This window comes from Lucilia cuprina, chromosome 4 (genome assembly GCF_022045245.1).
Source record: "Lucilia cuprina isolate Lc7/37 chromosome 4, ASM2204524v1, whole genome shotgun sequence".
NCBI classification, from domain to species: Eukaryota; Metazoa; Arthropoda; class Insecta; order Diptera; family Calliphoridae; genus Lucilia; species Lucilia cuprina.
Window position 1 is genome coordinate 36452408 of NC_060952.1, and position 18911 is coordinate 36471318.

The 18911-nt window shown below is 32.9% G+C and overlaps 1 protein-coding gene across 1 annotated transcript in view; it reads left to right on the top strand.

Moving 5' to 3' along the window:
- LOC111677524 (serine-rich adhesin for platelets) overlaps positions 1-15651 on the top strand; it is a 134666-nt gene extending 119015 nt beyond the window's left edge. Inside the window, exons 5-9 of the mRNA XM_046949394.1 lie at positions 13059-13793; positions 13855-14003; positions 14068-14205; positions 14270-15033; positions 15108-15651. Coding sequence (XP_046805350.1) covers positions 13059-13793; positions 13855-14003; positions 14068-14205; positions 14270-15033; positions 15108-15540 — 2219 coding nt within the window. The 3' untranslated portion in view covers positions 15541-15651. The remainder of the gene's footprint in view (positions 1-13058; positions 13794-13854; positions 14004-14067; positions 14206-14269; positions 15034-15107) is intronic.
- The last annotated feature ends 3260 nt before the right edge of the window (positions 15652-18911 follow it).

Consider the following 18911-nt stretch of genomic DNA (forward strand, 5'->3'; position numbering starts at 1 on the left):
TTTCAAAAAGTTCAAATTTCTGAAATATTTTTCTTAAATAATCACTAATTGAGTTTATTCTTTCTTAGCACTGCCATCACGCAAAAATTGCGTAGTTGAGTATAGTCTAGTTTTCTTGTACACATGTATACATATACAATGTATGTATTTGTTTTCCAGGAAATATGGCGTGTTGAAAAATTGATAGTATTTTGTAATACAAGGTTGCCTACAGGAAGTTGCAAGGAGGTTAGATAACATTTTTCTTAATGAATACATAATTCCTCATATACATACGTATACATGGTAGAAACTTCTTTCAAACTTGAAATATAAAAACAAAATAATCAGATCAATAAAAACTAAAACTGGAAAAGAGAAATCTTAAATGTAATTAGAACTCTTTTTTTTTTGAAGCACTGACCACGCAATTTGATTTCGAAATTGAAAAAAGTATTTTTTTTTAATCATTAGAAAATTTTACCAGGGAGTAAGAAGTCAGCAGATAACATTGACAATCATTAAAACCCACATTCCGGTATTTATTATAATGTTTAGAAATAATGAAGATTTAAGTTAAGGAATTGGTACAGTAGGACTAAGACTTATTTTGTTATTCGCTGAACTTGTTAAAATTTCTCTCGATATCGAAAGGGTTACAAATTACCGACCTAGATGGTTTTCACATACAAATTTGATTTGGTTTTCTTTTTTGTAAAACACAATTCCTTGCATGCAATTAAATATAATGTCCAGATATCAGGTTATAAGAAAGTCATAACTGGAGTACTTCTAAGTAATACAAACGATAAGTAGTAGTCATTGAAAAGTAAGTGGTAATGGAAGTACAACCCATTATCGAGTTTTTTGCTTTAATTATTAAAAGAGGACAAAGTATATTTGCTGCTTAAGGGAGCAAGAAACTTCGGGAAGTTAAACTGACGAATGAAAAACCGTTCTACTGAACGAGGACCGAATAAAAAACCCAGAGAATAATATACAGCAACTTGAAGTAATAGAATGGTTGTTAAGACCTGAACCATCCTGTGGCACTACTTCAACGGGATAACGAGGGTAACCCGTCGCATAATGAGTGAGTCCACGTTCAGATAAACATGGAGTAGAGCGTAACGTTAAAACACTTGCTCTGTCTTCGGAATGATTTCGTTGAAATTAGATCTAAAAATCTTCGGAACAATATTCAAAGTTTATATGAGTATTACGCACTGTATTACGGATTAAACTGTAGAAATACTAAAGGACCAGATTCAGTCAAAGGTGTAAAAGGCCAAAAGGAAAATAAAAGGATGAAACACTTTTTCAGTCGTTGTCATTACATAGAACTTATACATCATACAGCAATGTTCGGTTGCAAACCGAACTGTACCGATTTGAATTATAGATTCAGACAAATGTAAAGAAAGCGAAAAGAAAGTAAAATACTGCAACAGTTACTCATGTTATTGGCAAGATTTTGGAAGCACTACCCGACTAAATATACATATAATACGGGCACAACTATACAAAATTGGACAAAATTAGATCCAAATATCTTGGTAGCGATATTTGGATCCGATGTTAGTATGACAAATGTAAAGCATGTGGAAAGCACACTTTTTTAAAGCCAAGCTTACGAAATTGGATCGAAATATATTAAGATATTTCAACCACTAGTAAAAACTATGTTTCTAAATATCGGGCGAAAACAGTTCACTATTTAAGTTTTTTTCATACAAAGTTACGTAGGATTTGGTATCTCTTAAGAAATGAACTCTTTGACTCATAAGACTTTTTCTTATGCGATTCTTTTGGGTTATGTTGATAGGAGATTGTAAATTACTTTAAATTCCAAGAAATACACCTAAGGCTACTATGGGCCGATTGTGCAAAAACCCCATCCCATGTTAATACCATATTAATCTTAATCCATTCATTCTTGTACGAACTTCTGCTTGGAATCTAGTGTTGTGAATCGGTAGACAATAGTACTAGGCCCCTTTTAACCCGCAAAATGGATATCTGTTTAGGAAACCGTATAGTTCAGCAATCAATGCTTCAATTTCCCGACAAATTACACTATGCGACAAAAATAAATACCTGGGAAGTGATAATATTTTTCTGAAAAGTGGATCCGAGAATTTGTTTTTTGAAATTTGCCAAATACCTCAAAAATCTTGAGTTACGTGTAAAAAAAAACTGATTTTCTGAAGAATGCTTTATATGGGGGATAGGGTTAAAAATGGTCCGATCCTCGAAAAATTTAGAAATTTATGGAATTCAAGTCATTTTCTCAAACGTCTGATGTTTATGTCTAACCTTCAAAGATGTTTAGAATATATGGATGACGTGTCCTATAACGTTTTTGGTCAGTTGGCCTAAAGTTAGCCAGTAAGTACCGCTTCATTATTATATCCTGATATACATATGTATTAAAAGGAGGAATATCATACATAATTTAGTACGTCTAAAGAAAACTCTCATATAGTTTCTAATACTCCTTAAATTCTAATTAAGATTAAATCATAAAACTTAAAATATACAAAAGTAACTCTTAAATAAGACATAATAATTTTTATGTATTTTTCCCAAACATAAAATGTTAAATATTTCCATCAAATTTTTTTCACCATTAAAACACAAATTTCCCATAACAATATGAACCCAAAACATTTTGTAACTTCAAGCAATAATGACTACACTTCTGGGTCAAGTAAACAAAGACGGCAGCCAGAAAACCAATCAACATTTTCACAAATTATTTCCAATTAACCCTTTCGACAACCTTCTCTAACCTTCAGCGGGCGGCTTCTGTTAGTTTAATATTTAAACAACAAGTGAAATTTAACTTTAAGACCTTTTTTTATGATGCAGCAGCAACCAACCAACCCCCTTTAGAAAAAAAAGGTTGTGATTTATGACTTTTACTTTGAAATTTTGTGTACTTAAAAATATTGGAAATTTTATTTTTATCAGTAGCTCAGCAGAAAAATTTAATCATTTAACTTTTCATCTCTCACATTTTTAACAATTTGCTTAAATATTTATTTTTTGCAGAAACATAACCACCTGTAAAATATTACAAAATTTTCAAAGATTTCAAACTATGTTAAATGTCCGAACGAGTATCCAAAACTCTAATTGAAGTTTTGACCCACATTACAGCAAAAAAAGCACGTTGCGTTAAGAATTTTGTATGTGGCAAGAGTTTTCAACTTTTCTTTGCATTTGTTTGTTGTCTGTCTGTCTTTCGGTTAGTTGTTTGGTCAGTCAGTGAATTTGTTCATAATGTCAAGGCTTGTTCAGTACGAGTTTTTATTATTTTAATTTACAGTTTCTTTAAAGACTATGTAGAAACAAGAATTTTTTATTATTAATTGTGATTCTAACGAAATAATACATGTATGTATATATTAGGTGGGGGTAAAAGTAATGTCGTAACGGAATTTCAAAAGTAACTTACATAAGAGTTATTTAATATTGTGTATCTTATAACAAAGATATTGAAACATACTCTAAAACTAAGACCTCGTTTCGCATTAACTACAAAAGCGCTAAAGCTCCTAAGGTTCTTGATGCTTTTTTGGCTAATCTACAATCGATCTGTCTAATTAAGTTAAATTCAAGGTTACGACAAATCTTATTAAACATGTTATCTGCTGGAATAGGGATCACCTGTTTCAGATTCAGTCAAATTAACCCTCATTTCACTTAATTTATGCTGCCAGTTCGAAGGAAAACCCTTTATAGATCATTATACACTTATTTCAGGATGGCCACACATTTGTGACTTCCTCCAGTTGGCGATTGTGAATGGAACTTGAGTTTAGTCGTTTTAGAATTGTAGCTATATTAAAACGATAAGCACAATCGGTCTTACTATGTGTTTCTTAACATAGACGAATTGGTGAAAGCAAATCAACTTTAGAATAATCTTCCAAAGATTAGAAACTCTCCTGCTCGCAAGTCCTTAGAAAAATTCAGATAAAAGCTTTTCAATAGCAGAGAGAGAGAGAGAGTGTTTAAATAGCCCCATTTAAAGTCAAAATACGTCACTTTAAAATGATCTCGCATGTTGCGCATCGTAGTCTCTCTAGTTAAATTGAAACGAGGTAAGCAATTGACTCTACACCGTGCTCCTTTACATATAAAATCGGTCTTGTTGTGTGTTCCCTTGCCGCTTACTGGTGGGTATCGAAGCATCAATATCCGGTCTAATAGACTAGAATACTACCAACTAGTACGGGCCTTAGAAATTTCTGTATCTCCTTTTATTAGGGTTGTGTTATTGTTCAATCTTAGTTGTCATTCGTCTGAATGTTCTAAGGCAAAATATCTGACAGACATCAAGTAACCGCATTTCATCTATGTTAGGCATCACCAAATTGGGGTTTTAATAAAACACGGAATAAAAGTAGTGCACAATTTGTTTCCCTAAATCTTTATATATTTCAGTATCAGTAACAAGCCAGTGATTTTATTCAGAATACACAATCTTCTCAATAAGAAACAATTCTTGCCCCTCACCAATCAAAAGAATATTCATTCTACTTAATCCAACTTTGGGTGTTAAAAGTTTCATTTAAGAAACTTGTATTTATATTTGCAGTTGTTGTTCTTTTTTGTTCTGTTTTTCTTCACTTACTTACGTATGAGACGAAAGCAGGTGTAACAAGTTTTGAAAAGATTATACAGGTTCGTCTTCTTCTGCAGCTGTGCTGTTAACTAATGATTCTGCTGCTGTTCTAACGCTGCTTTAAAAAACTGCTACAACTACTACTCAGAGTTGGCAGAGTTTTTGTCATTTTGTTTAAAGCTTTAAATAATTTCTTTAGTTTATTCTTCAGAGTTTTAGTTCAGTTTGAAATTGGCCATTTGAAAGTCTTTTTAAGTTAAGTTTGTTCTTATACTTCTGTATGGTATATTCTTTCCACTGCTCAGTTACCTCAGGTGGTTGGTTACAGAACCTATATATACATACATACATACTTGCAATACAAAAATGTATCTATGTGTAAAAGGTATGTTTATTTTGTTGTTTTTGTTTATATCATTGGTGTCTGGTTTAAAGTATCTTTATAATCTGCTGTATAGTTAAAACTCGTGTGTTTGTGTATGTCATTTGGTATAAGTGTAAACTTAACCCACTTTAATCTTCCAAAGTCAAAACAATATGTTTTGGAATTCATGGATTTTTGTTGTTTGTTGTTGTGACTTTAGCCTATAATTCTTTCTTTCTTTCCATCTACTTTCTTTATTTGGTTTTACCGTTAAACTTGATTAAAATGCGTGGCTTACGATGATGATGATGATTTTGGTGGGTTTTAAAGAAAATCATACGAAAGAACAGACACTAAGGCTATTTTAAAGGGGGCGGAGGAGTGTGGTTTCTAAAATATCATAAAAATGGTAATGTTGTTGATGTACCTTGTTATGGCTAAATATTTACCGTAGTTTGGTTTTTCTAGTTATTCCAGCTGTTTACGTTTATGATTCATTATTTTTTGTTGTTTTGTTATTGAATGTAGTAAAGTTAATGAATATCATTTTTGCTATAATCATTACGTTCTATGCATTAAATGATGCACAGTGGGGAGAAGTGAAATGAGGAATCTTTTGGGAGGACAAATGAAGATCTAATTTATGTTTTACCCAAAATCGGGTAAGTTAGTTAGTCAGTAAGTTAGTTAGTTAGTTATTCAGTTAGTTAGATGGTTAGTTAGATAGTCAGTTTGTTAGTTAGTTAGTTGGTTAGATAGTAAGTTAGTTAGTTGGTTACTTAGTTAGTTGGTTAGTTAGTTAGTTAGTTAGTTAGTTAGTTAGTTAGTTAGTTAGTCAGTTAGTTAGTTAGTTAGTTAGTTAGTTAGTTAGTTAGTTAGTTTGTTAGTTAGTTAGTTAGTTAGATAGTTAGTTAGTTAGTTAGTTAGTTAGTTAGTTAGTTAGTTAGTTAGTTAGTTAGTTAGTTAGTTAGTTAGTTAGTTAGTTAGTTAGGTAGGTAGGTAGGTAGGTAGGTAGGTAGTTAGTAAGTTAGTTAGTAAGTTAGCTAGTTAGTTAGTTAGCTAGTTAGTTAGTTAGCTAGTTAGTTAGTTAGTTGTTTATTAGTAGTCGAAATTACTCATTTCGTCCCACTGTGTGCAGCTGCTAATGATGATGACCAAAATAAATTAAATATTGGTTGCTGAACATACCAATGTTTTTGGTATGCGGCATTAAGATGTTGCTGCCTCTTCATTTCTAGTGTCTTGGCTGTTCGTCGGTCGGTCGGCCGGTCCGTCCGTGTATCAGTACAGTTGTTGTTACTGTCTAAATGCTTGAGTGCCTCGACTGAATCGTCTGGTATGGTCTAACTGCTCATTACCTACCTGACTCCTCTGCTTTAAACTACCAATGAGTACGATTTTGGTATTTGTTGCCGGTTTATTTTACGAGCTTATTGAGGTTAATGGGTAAACTATTCTTGAAGGTCGTACCATATTTTTAAATGTTGTTGTTGCTATTATAGAATTTGTACGTTTAATAACAAAGTAAATTATTGCTATTGCTGCTGCTAAACTTGTTGTAATAACATTTTGCGTTCTATGTGGCTGTATGTATATCTGTTCCAGTGGTGAAATAAACGTGATTGAGGTTAAAAGAATATTTTGAGAGAAATTCAGGTACAAACAGAACAACATGATAACAACAACACAAACAACCGTGACGCGGTTACATTTAAATGTTGGCATGCAAAAATTAATAAAATTAATTGAATTGTTTTACGGCATTTGAGATAGAAATAAATGTACGATGCTATTCGTACAATAGAAATAAATATTTAATTAAAAAAGATTCTTAAAAGTTTTGATATCAGTAATTATATTTAAAAGAGAATAATAGCAACAGATTTAACTAATGTTTGTATTACTTTTTGTGGTTTTGAGTAAAGAAAATAGGAACATTTATTAGGGTAATTGAAGAAAGGTCGATTCTCAAATAACAAAATATGTACTATTTTTTAAATAGCTTAAATGATGATTAGACTATCGACTAGACAGACAATAATATACTATATAAACTAGCCTTGATTATAAATATGTTTATATACTATTATATAGGATAAACTTTGGACCCTAGACTAGACGATAGATGATAGACTAGATTATAGAATATAGACTAAACTATAAACTGGACTATAGACTAGACAATAGACTCGATATACCAGACTATAGACAAGGCCATAAACTAGACTATAGACTAGACTATAGACTAGACTACAGACTATACTATAGACTAGACTATAGACTAGACTATATACTAGACTATATACTAGACTATAGACTAGACTATGGACTAGACTATAGACTAGACTATAGACTAGACTATAGACTAGACTACAGACAAGACTATAGACTAGACTATAGACTAGACTACAGACAAGACTATAGACTAGACTATAGACTAGACTATAGACCAGACTATAGACAAGACTATAGACAAGACTATAAACTAGACTATATACTAGACTACAGACTAGACTATAGACTAGACTCTAGACAAGACTATAGACAAGACTACAGACTAAACTACAGACTAGACTATAGACTATACCATAGACTAAAGTATAGACTAGACTATAGACTAGACCATAGACTATAGACTAGACTATAGACTAGACTATAGTCTAGACTATAGACTAGACTATAGACTGGACTATAGACTAGACTATAGACTATACTATAGAGTAGATTAAATACTAGACTACAGACTACACCATAAACTAGACTATAGACTAGACTATAGACTAGACTATAGTCTAGACTATAGACTAGACTATAGTCTAGACTATAGACTAGACTATAGTCTAGACTATAGACTAGACTATAGTCTAGACTATAGACTGGACTATAGACTAGACTATAGACTATACTATAGAGTAGACTAAATACTAGACTACAGACTACACTATAAACTAGACTATAGACTATAAACTAGACTAAATACTAGACTATATACTAGACTACAGACTTGATTACAGACTAGACTATAAGCTAGACTATAGGCTAGACTATAGAATAGAGTATGGGCTAGACGATCTTATAAACTAGATTAGTCTAGAATATAGACTAGATTATGGACTAGACTAGTTAAGAATATTGTAATAACTTGATAAAATACCAACGAATTATAATTTTCAGTTTTAGTTAATTTTTTTTATTAAATTATTATTTTTCAATTCTAAAATGTATATGCATGACAATATTTTCAATACCGTCTTTTTAAATTCAAATTTCAAATTAATTATATTTAACATAGTATTTTAAAATAGATTAGAGTTGCCACATCCCTCCTATTTTTTTTAGCTTTAATTTCATCATAGGATCTCCTTGTTGTGTTAATCCTTCTGAAGTATGATCAGTTAGTGTCGGTGCTAGGGTATTAATTGGTGTTGATGTATTGATTACTGTTGATGGCGATACATTTGACAAAACCACGTCTTGTGAAGATGTATTGTCAGAAATAGTGGATGATGGAATTTTTTTCACATGGCTAATGCATCTTCGGAACCTTTTTCCGTTACCAACTATTTCCACTTCATTCCCATTTCTTTCTACAACTTCATATTCTGTCACATCAAAGTTTGTGGTAAGCTTGTGTGGAAATATAACATTTTTGAGCAGCACTTTATCTCCAACAGTTATATCTGATTCTTTTGCTTTTCGTGTTCTATCTCCTCTTTCCTTCCCTTGTTGTTTCTTAATACAATCTAAATCTCTTGCCGATGAATCAATCATATCTTCTGTTATGTCATGAATACTTGGCATTTTGTCTCTTATAACTCTATTAAACATAAGTTCAGATGGAGGAACTCCGGTTGTACCATGACGTGTTACATTATACATTAGAATAAACTTATAAACTTCCTGCTTATAATTCTTCTTATTTGCACTAGCAATTTTTAATCGCTTGACTAATGACTTATTCATATTTTCAACCTCTCCATTAGCTTGCGGCCAGTAAGGTGGCGTCTTAATATGCTTAATATTGTTCAGGTTGCAAAAATTTTCAAATTCTAAACTGACATACTGACGGACATTATCAGTTCTCAATGATTTGGGAAAATCTAGTCTGCAAAATATTTCTTCCATGGCCTTTATGATTCTTTCGGATGATATATTTGTTAAAAACACGACCTCCTGATACCGTGAATAGTAGTCTATTAATACCAAAACGTATTCATTATTGGGTAATGGCCCTAGTAAATCTGTTGCCACACATTGCCAAGGACCATTTGGAAAGGCATGCCTCTGCATTGGTACTGGATTTGTTACTTGTGACACTAGTAAACAATCAAGACAACTCTTAACAAAACTCTCGACCTCTTTGTCTATTAGTGGCCACCAAACTTTTGCTCTCAGTCTACGTTTCATTGCTGACTCTCCTGGATGTCCTTCATGAGCCAATTCAAGTACCTTATTGCGCAGTGATTTAGGTGTTACAATGCGAGTACCTCGCAGAAGAATACTGCCAATCGCCGACAGCTCAAACAGGAATGGATAATATAGACTTGATTTGTTGAAATCCCAGGACTCATCTTTAATTAGTTTTATATTATTGCAGATTTCTTCATCTTCCGCACTTCTTTTTGCTATAAGGGTAATTGTAATAGGTATCGGTATAGAATTTGCCACAATTTGAAATATGTTATTTTCACAATTTCCATCAAATGAGTTTGTGTTAGATATTTTGCAAAGTCTCGAAACTGAATCGGCTATATTTTCCTTGCCTGACCGATAAATCACTTTGAATTTAAATGATTGTAAACGTAATAACCACCGTTCTATTCGAGCTGGAGGTTTAGATGTTGGGTTAAAAATTGATTCTAGTGGTTTATGGTCTGTAACCAATTCAAATTCCAGACCTGCCAAGTAGTAATAGAATTTCTCAACCGACCATACTAAAGCTAAACTTTCTTTTTCAGTCTGGGAATATCTCTTCTCGACGTCGGACAAACTCTTGCTAGCAAAAGATATAATTTTTGGGTTGCCTTCAGAATCAAATTGGATCAAAACTGCACCCAATGCTACAGGGCTAGCATCTGCTACCACACGAGTTCTTCTTTTTGGATCAAAGTATGATAAATTTGGAATTTGAGATAACAGTGTTTTCAAATGTTGGAAGGCATTCTCTTGTTCAGCACCCCATACAAATTTTGAATCAGCTTTTAATAAAATTCTCAGTGGTTCAGTAACATGTGCCAAATCGGGAATAAATTTTCCAACGTACGTTATTAATCCTAGGAAACTTCTAGTCTCTTCTTTGGTATTTGGAGCTCGAAATTCGGTAATTACTTTAATTTTTTCGGGATCTGCTATGAAACCTTTATCGGATAGAATATGTCCTAAAAACTTTAACTTTTGTGTATTCCATACACATTTTTCATTATTCAGTGCAAGGTTGTTTTCTTTAAACACATTAATTACTTCTTTAACTGCCTTATCATGTTCCTCTTTCGTACTGCCAAATATAATAACGTCATCTATGTAATTAAGACAATTGCTGCAAGATGCTAAAAGTCCTTCTAACGTGCGTTGAAAAATTTCAGGTGCAGTATTTACACCAAACATCAATCTCTTATATCTAAACAAACCTTTATGAGTAATAAAAGTGGTAATTTCCCTACTGCTCTCATGTAATTCGAGTTGATGATAAGCACTCTTAAGATCTAATTTTGAAAAGTATTTGGCATCTCTTAGCTTCGTCATAAAGGACTCAAATGTTGGTAAAGGATAATTTTCACGCATAATAGCTTTGTTTGCGCGCCGCATGTCAATGTATAACCTCATTTCACCGTTACCTTTAAAAACAATCACAACCGGTGAAATCCAAGGACTTGGTCCATGGACGGGTTCAATTATATCCAAACTTATTGCTTCATCCAGTTTTGCTGATACTTTGTCCTCAAGAGCAATTGGTATACGTCGAAGTGGTTGTTGTACAGGTTTTACCGATGTGTCAATAGATAGTTTTACTTGAATATTTTTCATTTTTGGAAATGGTTTTACATTTTCGATACGATTTACATTTAAACCAAGACGTAATACTTTAAGATCTATTGATGTTTCACGACCTAATAATGACTGAGTTCCATTTTCAATTACGTAAAACGTAGCTACTTTTTCCGAGTTATTATTTACTGAAATTAGAGCGTCAAATACACATAAAACCTTTAGAATATGATCTGAAGCGTATGCTTTAAATTGGTTTGAAGAGTTTGATCGTATATTCCAAACAATCGCTTTCCTATTTTTCAATATGGCCCAGTCTTTCTCACTTACAAGATTAAATCGAGAACCAGAATCAATAACCATTTGCATAACTTCACCCCCAATATGGCATTCTATTATCTCATCGCCTTCGTTGTTGTCATTGATTTTAAAACAATCAGACTGACGTAGTTCATTTTCTTTATCTGAACATTCCCTTTCAGTTTGTATACAGCGGACTTTCATCGGTTTCGTGTAACGCCGCTTTTCATCACTTTCCTCATATCTCCTCTTGGGAATCTTTGTCTTACATTTGATAGCAAAATGTCCTAGAAGAGACCATCTATTGCATTTTGCATTTCTTGCTGGACAATTCGAAGAGCTGCCAATGTGACCACTTCGACCACATCTAAAACACTCAGTTTCAAAATTTTGGGGAAATCGTTTTCTTGACGAAATTTTATTTACTACCTCTTCATCGGACCTTGCCAACATGCTGTGTGATTGTTTATTTATTTGTTCGTATACTTGACAAGCTTCAATTACATCATCTAGACTCTGTTCTTTCTCTAACAGTTTCTTTCTTAGCTCGATAGGAGCCCATGAATCGATTATCTTGTCTTTAATACATATATCCTCTATTTCTGATTTTGTTGAACCGAATGAATATTTTGCAACTTGGTGCCTTAAACGTAAAAGAAATTTGTTAATAGACTCACCATCAGAAGGTACAAGTGTTCTATATAAATGTCTTTCAAATGTCGAATTTCTCTTAGGGGAAAAATATTCATCTAACTTTGTTACCAATATGGCGAAAACATCGACATCAGAATTTTGATCGACTAAAGCACCAGGTATATTAAAAATAACTTCTTGAAGTTGTGGTCCTCCCAAATGAAGCAACTTGTTTTTCTTTTTGATTGGGTCATCTATTTCTTCCGAAGCCAAATATAATTTGAATGACCGAAACCATTTTTCCCACTCCACACGCATTAAAGATTTATCTATAACATCGCAGAGAAACGGGTTTATAACCGACATCTTTGTACTCAAAAAAAAAATATTCTTGCCAATGCACAATTGAATGTGCTATCGATTTCACAATTTAATGTTATCTCAACCGCACAATTTAATGTGCAACCTCTTACACAATTGAATGTGATTTCAATTCAACAATTTAATGTATTTTACAAACTGAAGATCCACTCTTAGGACTTCTTAGCAATTTAATGCTTAACCAAATGACACAATCTAATGTGATTTTCACCAATTTAATGAGTCTACAGACAACAGTTTTAACTTTTCTTTCCGCTACCCAGATATTTATCTCTCGTCGCCAATGTAATAACTTGATAAAATACCAACGAATTATAATTTTCAGTTTTAGTTAATTTTTTTTATTAAATTATTATTTTTCAATTCTAAAATGTATATGCATGACAATATTTTCAATACCGTCTTTTTAAATTCAAATTTCAAATTAATTATATTTAACATAGTATTTTAAAATAGATTAGAGTTGCCACAAATATAAACTAGACTAGTCTAGAATATAGACTAGACTTTAGACTACATTAAGGACTAGATTATAGACTAGTTTCTAGACTAGATTATAGACTATACTATGGACAAGATTATGGGCTAAATTATAGACTAGATTATATCCTATACAGTAGTAGACAATACTGTAGACAGTACTTTAGAATACTAAAGACTTCACTATATACTAGAATTTCTTCTAGGCCCCATGTGCTGGTTATAATGTATTTACTATATATTTACCATTTTATAATACATTTTTCATATTAATTACAACATTTTCTCTTTTCAATTTTTCAGGCGAAATTCGCTCATCAATAGCGCCACGTAAACCAGAACGTACAGCCAGTATGCGTGAACGTGAGGCACAATTGGAATTGGCACGTAAACGACATATGGGTGGAAATCAGCAACAACAGCAGCATAATCATCAGCAACAACAACAACTAATTAACAAGGAAAACGGTGATACTATCTCGATTTGCTCGTCAAATGGTGAAAATGTATCAACGGAACAACAACATTCCACAAATTCCACAACTTCTATGACAGCAACAACAACAACAAAAAATTTAACAAATTTTAAAAGTTCACAATTAAGCTCCAATTCTATGCGTTTAGAAGGTAAACCACCAACTGGCAGTCGTACCAGTACATTTGAACGCAAGAAAAACGAAGCCAAACCCAATATGTCCAACAAATTGGAAATTTTCGAAAATACTTCCACAAACAATGGATCAAATGGCTCTAGCAGCGAGACAAGACCCAGCAGTTTAAAGGATTCGGTGCGTAAGATAAATAGTACCATTGATAGTTATTTGAAAGATAAACGTGACTATGAAAATATGTATGAATTTGTTAAATCACCGCAATCACCACCACCGCCCCCAGCCCGTTCGGCTGATGTGCAAGCGGGCCAGCAGAGACTCATGCAGTCGAGAAGAAATAATTTGCAATTGGACAATATATCGGTAGCTAGTTATACAAGAAGTGAATATGGACCTGCTAGAAATTTTGGTCTTAATAACAGTTTGGGTAAGTAACAGTCATTTTTGAGATGAAAGAACGAAAGTTAAATTAAATTTAAAAATTACAGCAAACATTCCACGCATGATATCAAATTCGTATTGCGGCAGCGAAATGGGTGATTTGGATATTTATTCACCTTATAGTTATTATGGTAGCGAAACCGGTGGCGATATTGTTACAGGCGATATCAATGATAGTGTTTGGGGTATACCATCGGTAGGTGTTAGAGGAAAACTTTAAGAAAAATTCTTTTTAAATAATCATTTATATTTATTTTTAGGCCATTAAAAATCGCGCCAAAACTACTAACCGTTTACGCATGCGCAAGGGACGCAGTGTGGTCCATAAAACTATAGAAGATAATTATTCCGCTGTTGTGGGTGCTAATCATGAAGCTTTAGCACAAGTTTTAGAACAGGTAATTAACATCTTTTTATAGCTTTATATATGCACAAGTTTAATGTTTGTCTTTGTTGTTACAGCTGCAACAAACCCCCGTTATACCACCCGCTTTAAGACCTTTAGCCAATGCCATTAATTTGCGCTTCGAAGATTTCACCATACTAGAGGGTGCTCAGGCATTTGTGGTGGGTAAGAAGGCCTTCCATGCTGCTATATGGACCACTGCTCCCGTTACCCTGGCCCTCTCCGCCGATTGTAATCAACTGGCTGGTGTAGGCGGCGAACTTAATCAATTATCGGGCGGAGTATCGGGTGCTCTAAATCCCATTACGGAATTTTGTGATGTAGTGCCCTGCTATCATTTGCCATTAATGCCAACCACAGAAATGACTCTATTGCAAGCCACTATATCGGTATTGCCACGCCTACAATTGGACACTTTGCAATCGATTGGCGCCATATTGAAGGGTAAATCTCAAGTCTTAGATAAAAGTAATTTCAATTTCCGTGGTTCCATACCCAATCTGAATATTTTAAAAGATGCCAATGGTGTTAATAACATGAGAAATGGCATGTCGGTGCAGAATTTAAGTACCCTAAATGAAGAATCAACTGATAAGGTCTATACGGGAGATGGCGAAGCGGTTAGCAGCTCAAATGGTATACCAGCTTTTGATGATGTCATGACACGTGAAGTGGCCTTCATTATGTTGCAATTGATAAATGGCATGAAGAATTTGCAAGTTAAAGCAGTAGAAGAAATGCCTTTAAGTCTATCGAATGTGGTGCTTTCCAAGGAATACGATAACAAGGATGCCCAGGCCCGTTTATGTGTATTGCAGGGGTAAGTAAAGCCATCTAAATTTTCTAGGAAAGAAATCTTTATAATTTTTTATAACTTCTCTCTTTTTTCTGCAGCAATAATAACGATGAGGATGAACCCATGGGTACCTTGTGCAAATGCGCCCATGTGGCCTTAACCGAAATGTTGCCCAGCACTAAAATTACACCCATTTTAGCAGACATTTTGCTGCAAGAAAGATCAGAATCACTTTCAAAATCGAAATCTGTTTTAGAATTCATCTTATGGGGCCCCTCTGATGTGGCCTTAACCGGTTCGGTTAAAGAGCGAGAAACTGCTTTACAAAGATGGTTAGATCTGGAACGTGCCACAGTGCTACATGGTCTGGTGCGCACTCGCGTAGAACTAACGGTATACGATGAATGTCATTTAATGTTTTTAGTACGTTCAACGGCTAAAATAATGAATGATGCCGCCAAAATTATAAATAATTATCAAGAACAACAGCAGCAGCAACAACAACAACATACGAACAAACAACAGGATTAAGAAAATTAATAACAAATAAAATTTCATTTCATTTGTCGCTTCAAAAGGCTTTTAAACATTTTCTATAATATTTAATTATATTAATTTGTTTTTTATTTTTTCTTGTTAATTTAATTAAAGTCTTTTGTAGCGTGTGCCAAATTTTCAAAATTTTTTTGCTAAAAATTTTAAATAATTTTTAAAATTTTATTTTGTTTTGCTTTTTTGTTTGTAGTTTTTTTTCTTTAAATAGCAAAAAGCATTGTAACTAAATTAAAACAAAAATTGCCTTCTCAGAAATGAGCAAAAACAGAAAATTGTTTAATTATAATACTTAATTATTTTTACAAAAAATATAAAAAATATCATTATTTCTATTATATCATTATTATTACTTTAATTATTATTATTGTGTATATTTATGTTTATTTGAATTAATATTAAATTTAAACCATTAAAAGAAAATCAAATTATTATTGGTGTTTGCGAACAAAAATATAAAATATTTATCGAATTATAGTTTTATATAAAAATTATTGTGTAATAAAAACAAATATTTATATCTTTATTATTATCTAAATTTAAATGTTTTTTATTTATAAAATGAAAGGGATAGGTTATCAAAGAAAACTCAATTTAAGAATGAATTTCATTAAATATCATCATGAAATATTAAAAATCACATTCGATTTTTATTTCAGAATATTTAAAATATTTCTTTATTGTTTAAAGGCCTTATTAAAGTTAGTAAGGGGTTTCCATATAAAATCAGGTTTTACAACTTAATCATTGTTATCGACGTCCTTATCTCATGTTAGTCTTTGTCCAACACATGATATGAAGAGACGACCCATTACTGACCTTTTGGGCTGCGATAGGTAGGGAACGCCTGACCCCGTTCAAGAACTTTATACAATATATTTATCTTACCTCTGACAATTGCAGTTTCGTTACGAAATGTTCAGAAATCTTCTAAATCCATTCTCATACTCGTTGGGATGGTATCTTTAGTTTGGAAACCTAGAGATGTATTTGGTAAGCCAAATTACGGCTCTCCATCAATAAGTTAAGCAAAACTAAACAGCCTATCTCAAAGTGGTATTTTTCAAACATAGACTGATCTAGAGACGACTCATCCCTGCTCCTTTATGTCTTTTAAAGCACACGTGGGCAATTTTAGTTAGTCGTTTACGCTTGACCCTGTACAAGTACTTTGTTTAAGCTACTTATATTATTTCAGTTACGGAATGTTTGGAAACTTTGTGATCATACCTGAAGCCGTTATCATACTCAACCACAGTGCTAGGATCTGTTAATTGAGCACCTACAGACGAATTTGGTACCCAAGTACGACCCTCATCCCTTCTGTATACAGAGACTACGCCAGTCTATAATTTGGTTTATAGTCTAGTCTATAGCTTAGTCTATAGTCTAGTCTATAGACTAGCCAATATTCTAGTATATAGTATAGTCTGTACTGAAGTGTAGCCTGAAGTCTCTTCTATAGTCTAGTCTAGTCTATATTCTGGTCCATAGCCTAGTCTATTATCTAGTCTATAGTCTAGCATGTAGCCTAGTCTATAGTCTGTGCTATATACTAGTCTAGTCGATAGTCTAATCTATAGTATAGTCTAGTCTATAGTGTAGTCTACAGTACAGTTTAGTCTACAGTCTGTATTCTGGTCCAAAGTATAGTCTATTATTTAGTTTGTAGTATAGTCAATGGTCTAGTTTGTAGTCTATAGTCTACGCTATAGTATAGTCTATAGTACAGTCTATAGATCAATCTATAGTGCAGTATATATTCTAATTTTTATATAGTATAGCATATAGTCTAGTCTATAAACTAGTCTATATCGTAGTCTATAGTGTAGTCTATTCTATAGTCTAGCCGATAGTCCAGTCTATTGTCTAGTATAGTCTATAGTCCGTTTTACAGTTAAGTCTCAAGTCTAGTCTATATTCCACTCTATAGTCTAGTCGTTGGTCTATAGTTTAGTCTACATTCTAGTCTGCAGTCTATTCTATAATCTAGTGGACAGTGCAGTCTATAGCCTAGTCTATTGTCTAGTCTATTGTCTTGTCTATTGTCTTGTCTATTGTCTTGTCTATTGTCTAGTCTATTGTCTAGTCTAGTCTACAGTATATAGTATAGTCCAAGTCTAGTCTATTATCTAGTCTATGGTCTAGTTTATAGTCTAGTCTATAGTGTATTCTATAGTGTAGTCTATAGTCCGGTCTATAGATTAGTCTATAGTCTTGCCTATAGTCTAGTCTATTGTCTAGTCATAGTCTAGTCTATAGTATAGTCTATCGTATAGTCTATAGTCTAGTCTGTAGTCAAGTTATAGTCTAGTCTATAGTCTAATTAATAGTCTAGTCTATAGTCTAGTCTATGGTATAGTCTATAGTTTAGTATATAGTCTAGTCGATAGTCCAGTTTATTGTCTAGTATAGTCTAGTCCTTTCTACAGTCAAGTTTCTAGTCTAGTCTGTAGTATGTTCTATATCTAGTCTATAGTCTAGTCTATTGTCTAGTCTATAGTCCAGTCTACGGTCTAATCTATAGTCCAGTCTATAGTCTAGTCTATAATCTATTCTATAATCTAATATGTAGTCTAGTCTATTGTCTAGTCTAGTCTCTTCTACAGTTTACTCTTTAGTCTATCTTATAATCTAGTCTATAGTCTATTTTATAGTCTAGTCTATAATTTAGTCTATAGTCTAGTCTACAGTCTAGTCTATAGTCTACAGTCTAGTCTATAGACTAGACTATTGTCTGGTCTATAGTCTAGTCTATAGTCTACTCTATAGAGTAGGCTATAGTCTACTCCCGGCAGACTCTATTCCACGGTATCGCATCTCTATTCCACGGTATTGCAAGAACACAATGGAAAGGTCGGTTAAGTAATGTCGAAACCCCCGTGGGGCTATAAATTTAAAAATTTATAGAGCACAAATTAAATTTTGCTCTATATGTTCATTTGACGATCGAAAAGAAGTATTTATCATATAGGTTTCTTTGTTCACTTAGTATCTAGAATAATCGATCTACTATAACCCGACTTTTTGTGCCCTAAAAAGCCCTGAAAATTATAAATATTTTCCTAATTCTAAAGTCCATGGCATCAGGAGCCATATATATACATCAGCCTATCTCTTTGATCACTTTTGGCATATCTAAGCAATTGTGATCGCAGCATTGACGAAATCTTTAATTCATATTTATAGAAAAAATGTTCCTTAAAAGTTGTTTCAGTATCAGCAATTAAAATTTTGAGTTATAATAATTATGTTAAACTTCTGATCAAAATTCTTATTGAAAATTATACTTTTTGACTATTTGTTTATTTTACAAAAGTAATATAAAAAAATATGCTACATGCTCTCAC